The sequence below is a fragment of the Pseudochaenichthys georgianus genome, chromosome 7 (genome assembly GCF_902827115.2).
Source record: "Pseudochaenichthys georgianus chromosome 7, fPseGeo1.2, whole genome shotgun sequence".
Classification (NCBI taxonomy): domain Eukaryota; kingdom Metazoa; phylum Chordata; class Actinopteri; order Perciformes; family Channichthyidae; genus Pseudochaenichthys; species Pseudochaenichthys georgianus.
The window spans coordinates 18,920,110-18,935,325 of NC_047509.1; the positions used below are offsets into that span (position 1 = coordinate 18,920,110).

The following is a 15,216-nucleotide window of genomic DNA, read 5'->3' on the forward strand; positions in this document are numbered from 1 at the left end:
GTTTTTGTTGACGCCCCCGGTGTAGAAACAAAACCCGGGTATTTTTCACCGTCAGACTGTGCAGATCTACTCGATCAGCTGGTGGAGTCGACAAGGGAAACATTACCGGCTGTAATCTTTCAGGGTTTTACTCTTCTGACTAAAGCAATTCGCCGCGAGTCTATCAGACCAATATGGAGAACAGAAAACGGCAGTTGGAGGCAGTTGTGATCGACAACCACTGCTTCAAAACGCCAGAGAAAAGGGTGTCATTGGTCCGGCTGCCGGACTCCGACTACATGCGATGGGGAGTGGAAGAAACATGTCAGTACCTGCGAAGAGAAGATCTCGTAGAGTGGGAAGATATATTTAAAGGTTAGTTTCTGGGTTCTTTAATAAACTGTTGTTCACCTTGTTGTTGATATGAATTCAGTAGATCAGTTGATAGCTGCTTCTAAATTATGCTAATTTGCTGTCCTCAGTCAGTGGTAAAAAGTAACTAAGAATATGTACGTACTCGAGTTCAATGTTGAGGGGATTGACCACCACTAAACTTAATTTAATACCTGTTAGTTACTTGGCAGATTTGGATTAATAATTTGAAATATAATCAACACATAAATAAGACGAGTAAGATCTAGCTACCCTGCAGTATACACAGTCATTAAAACTAGCTGCACCTTTACCAGCTTTGATAAACACATTAATGCATCAATAATTATAATCAAAACATATCATATATATTATTCTAAAATGGACCAATCTGCATAAGGAGTACATTTAACTTGTGTTACTTTAAGTATATTTACAAATACTTTTTGTAATTTTACTTGAGTAACATTTTGAATACAGGCCTTTTGTAACAGAGTATTGCTACACTCTGGTAGTTCTACTTTTACTTAAGTCCAAGATCTGAATACTTCTCCCACCTCTGTTAAAGCTTTATTTGTATAGCATTGTTCATACACCAGGTGCATCTCTAGTGCTTTTACAACATGGCGGCCCACATCATAAATTAAAACAAAAAAAAGAAATTATCTTCCGGTCAAAACGTTGAAACCCTTTAGTACACACGCAGCATAACAAGATAATACAACAGTTCAAGGGACACAAGGAGGTGAAAGGTGTGATAATACAATACAATAAATGATCCCTCTCCGTAAAATAAAGGAAGACATTCGACAAAATGAATAAATACAATAAAATATTAAAACCAACATTAATTGTGTTTCCCCTGTGTTTTCTAGCACAAAAGATCACAGGTGTTGGGCTGCGGTATCTCAGTGACGCTGATCTGGAGAAGATTGGTATAAAGTAAGTATGTGTTTGTGTTAATTTGTGGGATTTGTGAAAATGGTCATGGGCATAGAAATCGGACCAAAAGACCACTAACACTTTTGTCAAAGTAAACATAAATTACTTCTCTAATAACGATGCTGTTTCTTTCCATTATTGTTGATCCGGTGTTGCCCAGGTGCCTTGGTGACCGTCTGAAGATCCTTCATAGCTTCAGGAAGCTGTGGCAGATAGGAGCAGAGCCAAATAAGGTAACTACCAGCTGAATTGTGCTGAATTTCCTACATTTCAAGGCTAAAGGGATAAAGAAGACATAATAAGAAAAAAGAGAAGCACTTGTAGGATAAACAGAAGGGAAGTGTGAAAAGACACAAGGGGTTAGTGCACAACATACTTCCTCCTAGCCCATATTTGTTCTCAACCCATACCTCAAAAACAGAATGTGAAAATAACACAAGCTGCAAATAAGCTTAAGGGGAACATTGTGAAATGAAAACCGACCTGTTTCTCCCTTTTTTTGGAAATGTCAGAGACACCTTACTTCCTGCTATTTAAACCATTGTTATACCTTGTCAATAGATTTTTTCATTGTAAAGACTGCTTTTAACTTTAGTTTGTGAAATCTATTTATATATTTATATCATTTTCTGTCCATGTGTTTTGTTGAAAAATGGCTTCAAACCATCGTACCACCCTAAGATAAATACACATACTGGCTATATATTTTGATTAGGAATGGTCTCGTTCGGTCTTCTTTCAGGTGTTTAATGATCCTATTCACGGGCATGTGGAGTTGCACCCTCTTCTCGTCAAAATCATCGACACGCCTCAGTTCCAGAGACTACGAAATCTCAAGCAGCTCGGAGGGACCTATTATGTTTTCCCCGGAGCATCCCACAACCGGTTTGAACACAGCATTGGGTATGTGTTTGGTGGGTTTATTTAATAGGGTTTTATAATGAGGCATCAATAAAACTCGCATCATAGAATCATAGGCTCATATAAAACCACATTAACTGGCAAAGCATTGAGTCACCAAAGTGTCAAATAGAGGTATAATAAAAGGAAACTGACGAATATAAAACATAATATTTCTCTCAGTAATCTTTTAATCTGGATTTATATTAGGGACATTGCCCTCATCGGATATTATATTGCACTGGCCAAGAGTGCATGTCATGGGGAAAATACCCGCCCTTTGTCCCTTCCCCTCTTATTGGGAATAGGCTTTCTATACACTTGTATTGTGAAAAAGATACCTGCCAATATGTTGACAAGAGATGTTGTCTATGTTAGAAAGGATAGGCTGACATTAGAATCAGTTTTTGGTTATTAGTCCCACAGCAGGGAAATCACAGTGTTACAACCAAACATGGCATGGCAGGCAAAAAGGCAAGCAATAATAAACGGAGAAGCAAAGCACACATTAATAATAACATTTAAATAAAGGCAAGTTAGTACACAGCCAGGGCTAAAAAGGGACTAGCAGCAATTTAAAGAAAAATACTATAACATACTGTATTAAAGTATTGAGACTTTCTAAAAAGGAAATGTTGGTACTTTAATAAAAATGTGTGATGAATGATATGAATACATTTTCAACATACAATCGTTAAAAAATTGTTATTGTTTAATTTGTAGGTTTTTTTTTAAAGGTGCCACATGCATGAAAATTGTGTAACCAAATGTTACATAAAGTTTCACTAACATGTCTTTATCTTTATATAGTTAATTTTTAGTTATGGTTTGTTGAACTCTTACTGTAAATCTGCATTGTTTTATTGTGTGCTGCTACAGAGTGGGACACTTGGCTGGGCGGCTCGTAGAAGCTCTGAACGAGAGGCAGCCAGAGCTCCTCATCTCTCGCAGAGACATCCTTTGTGTGCAGATCGCTGGGCTCTGCCATGACCTGGGTGAGTGATGTTCAGGTGCTCACAAGTTTAAATTTAAGTTGGGCATGAGGGAGAATGCAAGTTAAATTCTTCCCTTTTCCTGTCTATTCCCCTCGGAATAGCACACAAGCAGCTTAGTGCAAAGTTCACACATGTCACATTCAATAGCTTTTGGATGTAACCCCCATTCCAACCCCTATCCAGGTCATGGGCCATTCTCCCATATGTTCGACAGCAAGTTCATCCCCACAGCACGTCCAGGAATTTCCTGGAAGGTAATAAACAATCAGATTTATTTTTTCTCTTTTCTTTTGCCGTATGCATTGAGGGTAAATAAAACTGAGGCAAAATAAGAACACTTCTCTGAATTAGTTTTATACAAGCCTTCATATTTTTATTTCCAGTTATTACTGACAAAGGCAGATTGTCTAAATCCACTTTTTCGCAGTTTAACAAAATGCAGGCAGTCTGGGGAAGTCACTTCTAGACATCTTAATAACTAAGATCTGAGTTTCTGAGGTTTAAAACCTGTGCTGTGATTCATCAGAAAATGATTTGGCACTCAAGTATAAAATAAAAACCCTTTAAATCACAGTTTCAACTTACAAGTCCAGCCGCGCTTATCAACTGAACTGAGCTACCACAAAGAATCGTAAAGAAACGCTTGTTTGGTCACATCTCGAAACAGAACATTCTGCTTTGCCAATATATTTTCAAAAGGACAAACCGAGAGTTTTGTGGGGAAGAAAATAGGAACAAATGGAAAAGTCAGACTGATAATAACTACCTTGATAATAACTACCTTCTGTGAAAGGGATATTTGGATGGCTATTTTTGAAAAGTAAATGGAAAAGGCCTTTATCTGTCTTTAAGTCATTCCCTATGGAGATTGTTAAAGCTTTAGTTCATATATATATATATATATATATATATATATATACGCAATTAATTCAAAAAATTAATTACCGCCGTTAACGCGATAATTTTGACAGCACTAATATATATATATATATATATATATATATATATATATATATATATATATATATGCGCCATTACAATGTAATTTGTCTTCAGTAGGCCATTTGAGGGCTTAGATATCGATAGCACTTCTCAGATTGATAAGTCTTATCACTGATAAGAACTAGAAGGCACACTGTCATTATGTAATTAGAGGGGCGTGGCACCATAGCTGTGAGAACTCAGCAATCAGGCGTCCATTTAGGCAGCTCTTTCTTGAGCGTCAGCGTCAGACAGCCGAAGACCGACAAAGACATTGGAGTCCTGCGGGAGTCCTGCGGGAGTCCTGCGGGTGGCAAAGAGGAGGCAAATCCTACTCTAATTGAGCTAAGTATCACTGGTGTCTTATTCTTATTTTTCTTTTGTTTAGCTTTCTAGCCCCTCAGGCTATAATCATGTGTATTTTCTCCATTCCTGTTCATGTGTCTTCTCGCAATTATCACTGGCCCCGTGTATCTCCTAATCGCTATAACCGGCCCGCTCTCGTCTATCCCACGTGCTCCACTGAGATCCAGCATCTAGTTTCAGGTGGCCTGTGGAACGCCTCCCTGCAGTCTCTGGATTTCCTTGCTCTCACTGAGACCTGGATTACTCCATCCAACACATCCACCCCAGCAGCTCTCTCCACAGCATATTCCTTCTCCCATTCACCCAGACCCACTGGCAGAGGAGGTGGCACTGGTCTCCTGCTCTCTCCCAAATGGAGCTTTTCCCTCTTCAAGCTACCTAACTTCGCTCCTTCCACCTTTGAATTCCATGCCGTCACAGTGACCCATCCTATACAACTAACCATTGTTGTTCTCTACCGTCCACCAGGCGCCTTGGGGGACTTCTTGGAGGAATTAGATAATCTCCTCTCACACATCCCTGAAACTGGCCCTCCCGCTGTACTTCTCGGAGACTTCAACCTCCAGACGGGGAAGATAGACGAACTAACATCTCTGTTAACCACCTTTGCTTTCTCACTATCTCCGTCTCCACCGACTCATAAAGCTGGCAATGTCCTTGATCTCATATTCTCAAGGCACTGCGCTACTTCTAACCTCTCTGTAAACCCGCTCCACACCTCCGATCACTTCTTCATTTCATTCTCTTTACCCCTTTCCAAACATAACAAACTAATCTCTTCGCATCCTGCATTTGTCCGCCGTAACCTCCGTTCCCTCTCCCCTCTCCCCCTCTCCCCCTCTCCCCCTCTCCCCTCTCCCCCTCTACCTTTGCCTCCTCGGTGCTCTCAGCCCTCCCTTCCTCTGACTCGTTCCAACTCCTGCCTCCAAACTCCGCTGCAGAAACTCTCCTCTCTACTCTCTCCTCCTCTCTGGACTCTCTCTGTCCTCTCACATCTCGGCAGGCTCGTCAGTCCCCTCCTGCTCCCTGGCTAAATGATGCACTGCGTGCTAATAGAACCGTCCTTCGGGCAGCAGAGCGGAAACGGTGGAAATCCAAACACCGTGACGACCTCCTAACCTATCAGGCTCTCCTCTCCTCTTTCTCTGCTTCCATCTCTCAGGCAAAAAGCTCTTTCTTTCAAGACAAGATCCAATCTTCCTATTCCAATCCTAAAAAACTATTTTCCATCTTCTCCACCCTCTTGGACCCCCCCAAAGCCCCTCCCCCCTCCTCCCTTCTGTCAAGCGACTTTGTTAACCACTTTGAAAAAAAGGTTGACGATATTCGCTCTTCTTTTTCTGACTCACCTCTACTCACCGCCGGATCACCTGAGCCACCTTCAACCGGCACACTAACCTCCTTTTCCCCTCTCTCTCCAAGTGAGGTTCTTACCCTCATTACCTCTGCCCGTCCTACCACCTGTCCTCTGGACCCTATCCCTTCAAACCTCCTTCAGACTATCGCTCCTGATATTCTACCGTTTCTCACCCATTTCATCAACACTTCTCTAACTTCTGGTCACTTTCCAAACAGTCTCAAGGAGGCAAGAGTAAACCCTCTCCTAAAGAAACCCACTCTCGACCCGTCTGACGTTATAAACTACAGGCCTGTCTCTCTCCTCCCGTTCCTGTCTAAAACACTTGAACGCGCTGTCTTTAAACAACTCTCCCGTTATCTCCATCAGAACAACCTTCTGGATCCGCACCAGTCTGGTTTCAAGGCAGGTCACTCCACAGAAACTGCTCTCATTGCTGTCACTGAGGAACTGCACACTGCTAAAGCAGCCTCCCTCTCCTCTGTCCTCATCCTGTTGGACCTGTCTGCTGCATTCGACACGGTGAACCATCAGATCCTCCTTCACACTCTCCAAGAACTTGGAGTTTCAGGCTCTGCACTTTCCCTCCTCACCTCATACCTCAAAGACCGCACTTACAGGGTTACTTGGAGAGGGTCGGAGTCCAACCCTTGTCAATTAACTACAGGGGTCCTTCAGGGCTCTGTTCTTGGTCCTCTCCTCTTCTCCCTGTACACAAACTCGCTCGGATCTGTCATTAGCCCGCATGGTTTTTCATACCACTGCTACGCTGACGACACTCAATTAATTCTGTCCTTTCCCCGCTCAGAGACCCAGGTCGTCGCACGCATCTCTGCTTGTCTAGCTGACATCTCTCAGTGGATGTCCGCTCATCATCTCAAGCTCAACCTTGACAAAACTGAAGTGCTTTTCCTTCCGGGAAAAGATTGTCCCTCTCTTGACCTAACTATCAACATCGGCCCCTCTGTTGTTTCCCCGACCCAGACTGCAAGGAATCTGGGTGTGATCCTAGATAACAACCTGTCCTTCACTGCAAACATCGCTGCTACAACCCGCTGCTGCAGATACACGCTTTTCAACATCAGGAAGATACGCCCCCAGCTGACCCAGAAATCGACGCAGGTTCTGGTCCAGGCTCTCGTCACCTCACGCCTAGACTACTGCAACTCCCTCCTGGCTGGTCTACCTGCATGTGCCATCCGACCTCTGCAGCTCATTCAGAATGCAGCGGCTCGTCTGGTCTTCAACCTTCCAAAATGTTCCCACACCACGCCGCTCCTCCGCTCCCTCCACTGGCTTCCGGTAACTGCTAGAATCCACTTCAAGACACTGGTACTTGCGTACCATGCTGCGAATGGGTCTGGCCCTTCCTACATCCAGGACATGGTTAAACCGTACACCCCAGCACGTGCTCTACGCTCTGCATCAGCCAAACGGCTCGCTGCACCCTCGCTGCGAGGGGGATCCAAGTTCCCATCAGCAAAAACACGTGGGTTTGCTATCCTGACTCCAAAATGGTGGAATGAGCTCCCCATTGAAATCAGGACCGCAGAAAGCTTACACACCTTCCGGCGCAGACTGAAAACTCATCTCTTTCGACTCCACCTCGAGCGATAGAACTATTAACAAAGCACTTATATACTAATAAAGGACTGGCTTATCTAAAGCCAGTTGAGTAGCACTTGAAACGATTGGCTCTTTGAAACCTGATGTTCTTATATGATTCTGTTTTCTTCAAGGTTGTGTCTTCCTGGTCGAATGTACTTATTGTAAGTCGCTTTGGATAAAAGCGTCAGCTAAATGCAATATAATGTAATTTAAGTTATGACCATACACCTGGCATCCAGCAACCGTGAGATTAGATAAGTGTCCTGTCATGTTTTAGTTGCGATAAGCTCTTTCTATCTGAGTAATGAGTCATGTGCTTTCACTTTCAAAGTGAGACCATGCACATTTCCATATTAACAACAGCCTGTTTTTGTTACAGCATGAGAAAGCCTCTCTGAGCATGTTCGACTACCTGGTGAAGGATAATGGCCTGAAGCCGGTGATGGAGCAGCACGGCCTGGTGCTGCCCGAGGACCTGGACTTCATTAAGGAACAGATTGCTGGACCACCGAACTCTGTTTCAGTTCAAGATAAGAAGGTAGTTCCACTTCTGCCCGTGTGAAATAAGCCAATGAAACAGCCACTGTGTATAAAGCAGGGGTGTCCAAACTACGGCCCGCGGACCATTTTCAATCGGCCCTCAGCAAATTCAAAAAGCATAATAGAATATGGACCACAAATTAAACTTATGCTTGTCTTATATTGTGCTTCTTAAATATAAATGTAAAAATATATTACACAGTAGTATTCAAGTGTTAATAAGAACACTTTTCAAATAAATTCAGTCAATTCAAGTTGGAAACATTTTCTAACATATAAGAAATAAGATAAGAAAAAAAGCCCAATGACTTATTTACATATCAAGCTTGAAATACACCCTTCCTATTTCTCCTTATTATAATCAATCTGAGGCTTCTGTTTTAAGGGATGAGCTGCCAACACTCACAAGCATAATTGACCTACATTTGATTGATTTTGCTAACTTATAACTGAACTTATGAGGCAATAAGGCAGTGCTTCTCAAAGTGTGGTCCGCGGACCACTGGTGGTCCGTGAGCGCCCCCTAGTGGTCCGTGAGTATATTGGTAAAACATCACATTTGAAATAAATAAATACATTTCAGTTTTCCGCACTCTCGCGGGAATATCTCCGCAATGGAACGAGCTTAAGTTTCACTTTCAATTGCATGATATAGCCCAGCGCAACACCTTCATCACACATGTTGCCACTTGTTTGTACCATTTTCAGGTGATTAGTGTAATCTGTTCTAGAAAGTGTGTGTGTGTGTGTGTGTGTGTGTGTGTGTGTGTGTGTGTGTGTGTGTGTGTGTGTGTGTGTGTGTGTGTGTGTGTGTGTGTGTGTGTGTGTGTGTGTGTGTGTGTGTGTGTGTGTGTGTGTGTGTGTGTGTGTGTGTGTGTGTGTGTGTGTGTGTGTGTGTGTGTGTGTGTGTGTGTGTGTGTGTGTGTGTGTGTGTGTGTGTGTGTGTGTGTGTGTGTGTGTGTGTGTGTGTGTGTGTGTGTGTGTGTGTGTGTGTGTGTGTGTGTGTGTGTGTGTGTGTGTGTGTGTGTGTGTGTACAGTTCGATGTGGATATGTCGGCTCATGCACGGTTACAGAAAACATTGTTGCCCTTTTCCATCTTCAGGGCTTGGCAAAACACACACATTCCTTAGTGTCTAGTCTCTTTAATTTTCTAATGGTGTGTGTAAATGTTTGTCTGTTTGCATCAGTCCGCCTAATATTTTTTAAGCTCCGTGTTTACACATTTATGACTATATGCTCAAAGATGTTATAAAAAGCATTTGTATTGAATGTTTGAGTTAATCATCGACTGCATACTGCTCATTCATCTTAACCTCATAGTAGGAGCTACGTGATACATTTGTTTATCTTCTTTTTTTATTAGCGCTGTGTACAAACATTGAAAGCCAGTGGGAACCAGAGTTAAATATGTGTATGGTTAAACATGGGAAAATAAAGCTGGTTCTGATGTCACTTTTATCTGATCTCTCCACAGTGGCCATATAAAGGCCGTCCAGAAGACAAGTCCTTCCTTTATGAAATCGTGGCCAACAAAAGGAACGGCATTGATGTGGACAAATGGGATTACTTTGCCAGGTGGGGCTTGGTGAGCTGTTAATTCCTTTTAATAATAATGTTCCAAGTGATACATCAATATTCTTTTTTTTGTAGTTTAACTAATCACCTTTTTTGTACACATTCCTGACCTCTGTGTCCGTAGGGACTGCTACCACCTGGGCATCAAGAACAACTTTGACCATGGCCGCTTCATAAAGTTTGCCAGGGTGTGTGAGGTGGACGGGCAGAAGCACATCTGCACTAGAGACAAGGTGCTGACTTTGTAACATCTGCTTTTTGATCAACTGCAATCCATTTAGACGATTAGTTGTAACGTGCAGGTCATTCTTTTAACAGGAGGTGGGCAATCTGTATGACATGTTCCACACGAGGAACTGTCTCCACAGAAGAGCCTACCAGCACAAAGTGGGCAACATCATAGAGACTATGTGAGTAGCTAATCGCTCTGATGTAGATTGAGGTCTGTGCTTAACAATTTAGTTGTTTTTATGGATAATTGTGGTGGAAATTTGAATCGATCTCAAATGCAGGAACAGAGCAACTTCATCCTCAGAGGATGAAGAGGTTCTGATCCACGAACACAGCTAACTGTCCCACCATAAAGAAGAAAGGAAGCCGCCAACTAAACCTTACCATAAGTTCCCTTGACATTATCTAAACATTCCCTCCATTAAACCATAAAACCCTCCAGTCCTTAACCATTTGCAAATCCACCTTTCACCCACCTCAAACCCTTCTGGCATTTCCATTCTAAACAAATGCCTATGTTCCACACATATAGGACATACATTCAATTGAACAGAGTAAGAGGCAATCAGAGTGTAAGACATAATATATATACTTACTCACTTGTCCACATCAATGCCTTTCCTTTTGTTGGCCACGATTTCATAAAGGAAGGATTTATCTGGACCGCCTTTTTATATGGCCACTGTGGAGAGATCAGATACCAGCTTTATATTATGTCTTATAAATGATTACATGATAATTTGACACAACAATAATATGTTGAGTATGGTTATCCAGGATCACAGAGGCCTTTTTAAAGGCAGACAAGCACATCCAGATTGAAGGCTCAGAAGGGAAGAAGTTCACCCTCTCCACAGCCATAGATGACATGGAGGCCTACACCAAGCTGACAGGTCAGCAGAAACCACTGTGTGCACATTTAAAATATAGCTGCAGTATACTAAGAGCTGCAGGATCAAATCCTAAAGCCCTGCTCCCTTGTCTCAAAGTCAGTGGGCTTTCGGAGGCCTGGAATACAATCTGTTGTTAAGTGTAAATATAGTTATTTGTATCAGTTTTTTCATCGCTTATTTTCTGCAATAATCCAAAATCCATTGGCTTTTTTTGAGGCCATTCGGTGTTGCCGGTTTACTGGTTGGCCTTCAGAAATATTTTCTCTATGAAGCACTTTATTATGTTATTGCATTGTGTTCTTCAATTAAGTATCTACCCATTAACTTACTTACTTAATTACTTTCTTAGTGTTTATGTTGCACTATATTTGAATACACACTCTATACTCCCTGTTTTGTGACAGCCACATTCATAACGTATAAAAAAAGAACCATTGACTTTTGTGTCTTAGTTTAGCTTTATGTTACCTGTCATATTCTTCTGTTTGGCCTGTAGATCATGTGTTTGAAAGAATTCTCCACTCTTCCTCTCCGGAGCTGGCTGAGTCGAGGCAGATTCTACGCAACATCGTCTGTCGACGCCTCTATAAATGTCTGGGCCAAACTCAGGCCGAACAACCCTTGAGTGTCACCCCGGTGTGTGTATATAGCATTTAGGAGCTAGTTGTTTTGTGAGTAATGTGTTCTGAGAAATGTGTTCTGAGATGTTTTTCAGTTGCCATGTAGGGCTGCAGCTAACAATATTTCCATTATCGATTCATCCATCATACGTATGTTTGAGGTATGATCTTTTTAATTAGTTCATTATAGATTCTAAAACAATGTCAGAATATGTGGGAAAATGCACTTTCGCAGAGGTCTTTAAAATTCAAGCTTCATTTGTCCAACAAAACTCAATTAAATGCGTTGATTAAAAAAAAAAGAGAGCAGCATTTTATCCTTGCTTTTGAGAAGCTGCAACCAGCAAATGTAAACACATTTCAACAATAAACTGTTGACAATTAATGATCTCTTGAATGGTTAAATAACTAATCATTTCAGATGATCTTCCGTAAAAGTACTACAAAAGTACTAGATTTTGTTGATGGATATTGCAAAATAGATTACAAAGATTAGATACGAGCTCAGAAATTGTGCATCTAATGGTTGAATTTATATCATTTGAAATAGCCTTCATTGATATGATACCGTTATTATATATGTCCACGGGTGATGTTATGTCCCTGCCAATATAAAATATGTATTATTCTTCACTACTTTTTGCTCCCCTTCAGGAGACAATTCGCAAATGGGAAGAAGATCTGGCTGAATCCCTCCATCAGAGCGGCTCTAAGGATGGCAGTCTGCAGCCGGAGGACTTTGTAGTTAGTGTATGTTTTTGATCTAATTTCTAACATTCTTTATTTATATACTATTGTTATGAATTGTAGCTACTTTGTACTATAATATCTTAAGATGTGAGTCTTTCTACACGTTAAGATATAACCCTCCTTTTCCCTTTAGGTCATCTATCTGGACTATGGCATGAAGGATAAGAACCCCATCAACAATGTGCGTTTTTATTGCAAGGATGACTCGTCCAAAGCCATCCAGATCCGCAAGAACCAGGTCAGAACTGTAGAATTCTGTACCTCAGAATTCAAATCTTGAACCGTCTTTGCCTGTGTTTTGTTTTTTTGTCATAGGTGTTTGTCATTGCTTCTGTCTGAAATGTATGTCTCGAAGTAAACTGTCATTCTTGCCAGGTGTCTAAACTTCTCCCAGAGCAGTTTGCTGAGCAGCTCATCAGGGTTTACTGCAAGAAGACCGACGACAGGAGTCTGGAGGCTGCCAAGAAACACTTTGTCCAGTGGTGCATCAACATGAACCTCTCAAAGCCTCAGGTACTATTTAATCGGACGTGATAATAATTTGTATGTTGGTTGTTGAACATAAGGTAGGTAGTTTGCCTCTACCCTAAACTTAAAGGACAAACAATTATAATAAGATAAGATATACCTATAAGAGTGTTAGGCACAAGTAGCCCTTAGCCCTGTTAAGCTGGATTGTGAATACATTATGTTAAGCTGCTGTATGACACTGCAGACTGAAGAGGGAGCAACAACAGTTGGTGGTCATGTGCTGATTTAAGAGTGGTTTTCAAAGCACTGGGAAATGTTTTATGTGGTAGGAAATACATCTAGCATGTTGTATGATGCCTTAAATGTATGTTATGTAAAGAACTGCACAGGTTAACTATTCATATAGAAGTAGTGTTTGTTTCAATTTCATTTTGTAATTGTTTGCATAGAATTTTTTCATGATTTGTAGGCCGGGACTTCTCTGCAGCACTCAAATTACTTATTTAAGAACAATATTTGAAGGTATTATTTGCCTTAAACAAATATTGTACCTCCTGCAATTTGGATATTGCACTACTTTTTACCAATTCAATCAAATGATCAGAATCAGAATTCCTTTATTCGTCCCGCAAAGGGGAAATTTACATTGTTACTGCAAAGTATAGATACAGATATAGAACACTATTATATAACAAGGCATGCACATCATATTTAAAGAAAATGATGACACAGTAGAGTGCTGGTGTCTGACATTTGTACAATTATTATTGCACATAGTTACGTAAATATTCCTGTTACAGTAATGGGTGGACTAACTATGAGTTCTAGCATTATGATTAATTGTTAAGCATTGTGTTTTCTTGTAAGGCCAAATTGGATGGAAGGAGGCGGCAGGCTTGGATGGAAATGCTTCAAATTTTCATTTCCTTTTGAGAATGCAGTATTTGGTATCCAATATTTTTCTCTCTTCTCCTTCACAGGATGGAGACATAATAGCACCTGAGCTGACGCCTCAGAAACCCAGCTGGTCGAACAACAATGAGGGCAGTGAGAGTGGCGGCTCCACGGAGGTAAACTGTGCTACTGTGAATGGACAGAAGAAAGCCAAAGTTCAGCTGTTTAAAAATTAAAACAGTTTCTACGACCAAATAAATAGTTTTCAACTATAAAGATAGTTGTTACATACTAAAGGCCTTTACTCAGGGTTTTTACACAGATCACTCAATATCATACACGTCTTTTGTTTTAGTTTGATCATTTTTAATCAGGTTTTTATTTTGGACTCTTAACATTTGAAACTTGGGTTCAAGTTTTAAATTGGTTTATTGTTTTCTACTATCATGCCTGTGTGTTATGATCAATAAATCATGGTCAATTTGAATGTTTTACTCTGAACATGTGCACAGTATATTTCAGGGCAGCATTTGATTACAGCATCCAACAACATTGTGTTTTCTTTTCACAAAACTGCCAGGGTTGAGTACGTTATAGCTGCTGTCAGAGGTTTCTGTGAGCACACAGATTCTGACATCTAAAGTGAGCATTTGTTTTAACCTCACTTTGGTTTGACCTTTCTTTGAAATATAGTTATTTAAGTTCTGGTTGAATGTGTTATGCCTTGCTTTATTTATTGTTCCTAAGTAGCTAATGTTGTTCATTAGGGGTTTTTTCAAGTTATTGATCAGTGTAACATTTTTTAATGGGATTTTTGATACCATCTAAACATGTTTCCCCCTTCAAAATGTGATGTGATCTTTCCTCATAGCTGGTTGTTTTATTTTGCTGATTGTGTAAAAAAAAAAAACAGTGCTAGTGGAAAATGTACCTAGGGAAAAAAAACCATTTATTTGTATTCCTATTGAAAGGAGTTGAAAAGTGTTTGAAAATAAAACTCTTTCTCTCAGATGTTGTCATGTAAGTACATTTTTTGAACACCAGAGGGCATCATGTTCCAGTATTTAGTAAGCATTGAGATTTATAAAAGTCATCAGTGTTTCCGTAAAGTTGAGAATACAGGTGCACTCTCATTTTAGGGGTGCGTAAATTTGCCCTGCAGCTTGGCAATGCATGGAAGATATTCATAACCTTAAATGAAATAAACAGATTTTTTGATTTAAATAATGTGTTTATATTCAAAATCTTACTAAGTATTGGTACAGCACTAGGAGTATGCATTGTAAAGAAAACTGTCCACATAAGTGTTATAGAAGTGTACATTCTATTATCATTCCTCACTGTTTAATTTGACTGTTGTTCTATAGTTTTTGGTTGAGTTTTTGGCGGAGGTGGTAAACTAAATATTACCTTGAGTACTGCACTGAGGTAACTTTTGTGAGTATTTCCATGTAATGCTACTTTATACTTATATTCACTACAATTAAAAAGGAAACAATGTACTTGTACATTTATTAAACAGCTTTAGCTACTTTAAACAAAATGCATCTCTAATAATAAAACTAGTTGACTAACTGTAAGTTACAAAACGGTACAATTATTTAACTATATTACAAAAAGTCAATCAGAACTTAAATGCTACTTGATGCAACAATATGATTGAATCTGTAATGTATATAGTTCAATATTACACCTGAAAGCCAGTCAAATGAATTACTACTTTTACTTTAAAATGTAAGAC

General features: G+C 40.3%; 1 protein-coding gene across 1 annotated transcript; it reads left to right on the plus strand.

The window, feature by feature from the left end:
* Positions 1-35: 35 nt before the first annotated feature.
* Positions 36-14,484, plus strand: samhd1 (SAM domain and HD domain 1). The gene is made up of 16 exons (XM_034087005.2): positions 36-354; positions 1,227-1,293; positions 1,454-1,526; positions 2,036-2,196; positions 3,073-3,188; positions 3,372-3,442; positions 7,880-8,038; positions 9,516-9,616; positions 9,741-9,849; positions 9,935-10,026; positions 10,625-10,740; positions 11,237-11,376; positions 12,015-12,110; positions 12,244-12,348; positions 12,486-12,623; positions 13,562-14,484. Exons 1-16 carry the CDS (start codon positions 174-176, stop codon positions 13,709-13,711), a joined length of 1,875 nt encoding a protein of 624 aa, XP_033942896.1. The 5' UTR covers positions 36-173; the 3' UTR covers positions 13,712-14,484.
* The last annotated feature ends 732 nt before the right edge of the window (positions 14,485-15,216 follow it).

Excerpts from the sequence above, each read along its gene's own strand:
- samhd1 (XM_034087005.2), top strand. The coding sequence starts at position 174 with ATGGAGAACAGAAAACGGCAGTTGGAGGCAGTTGTGATCGACAACCAC. Across the intron at positions 355-1,226 it reads GTGGGAAGATATATTTAAAG|CACAAAAGATCACAGGTGTT; the intron begins GTTAGTTTCTGG and ends TGTGTTTTCTAG. Across the intron at positions 2,197-3,072 it reads CGGTTTGAACACAGCATTGG|AGTGGGACACTTGGCTGGGC; the intron begins GTATGTGTTTGG and ends GTGCTGCTACAG.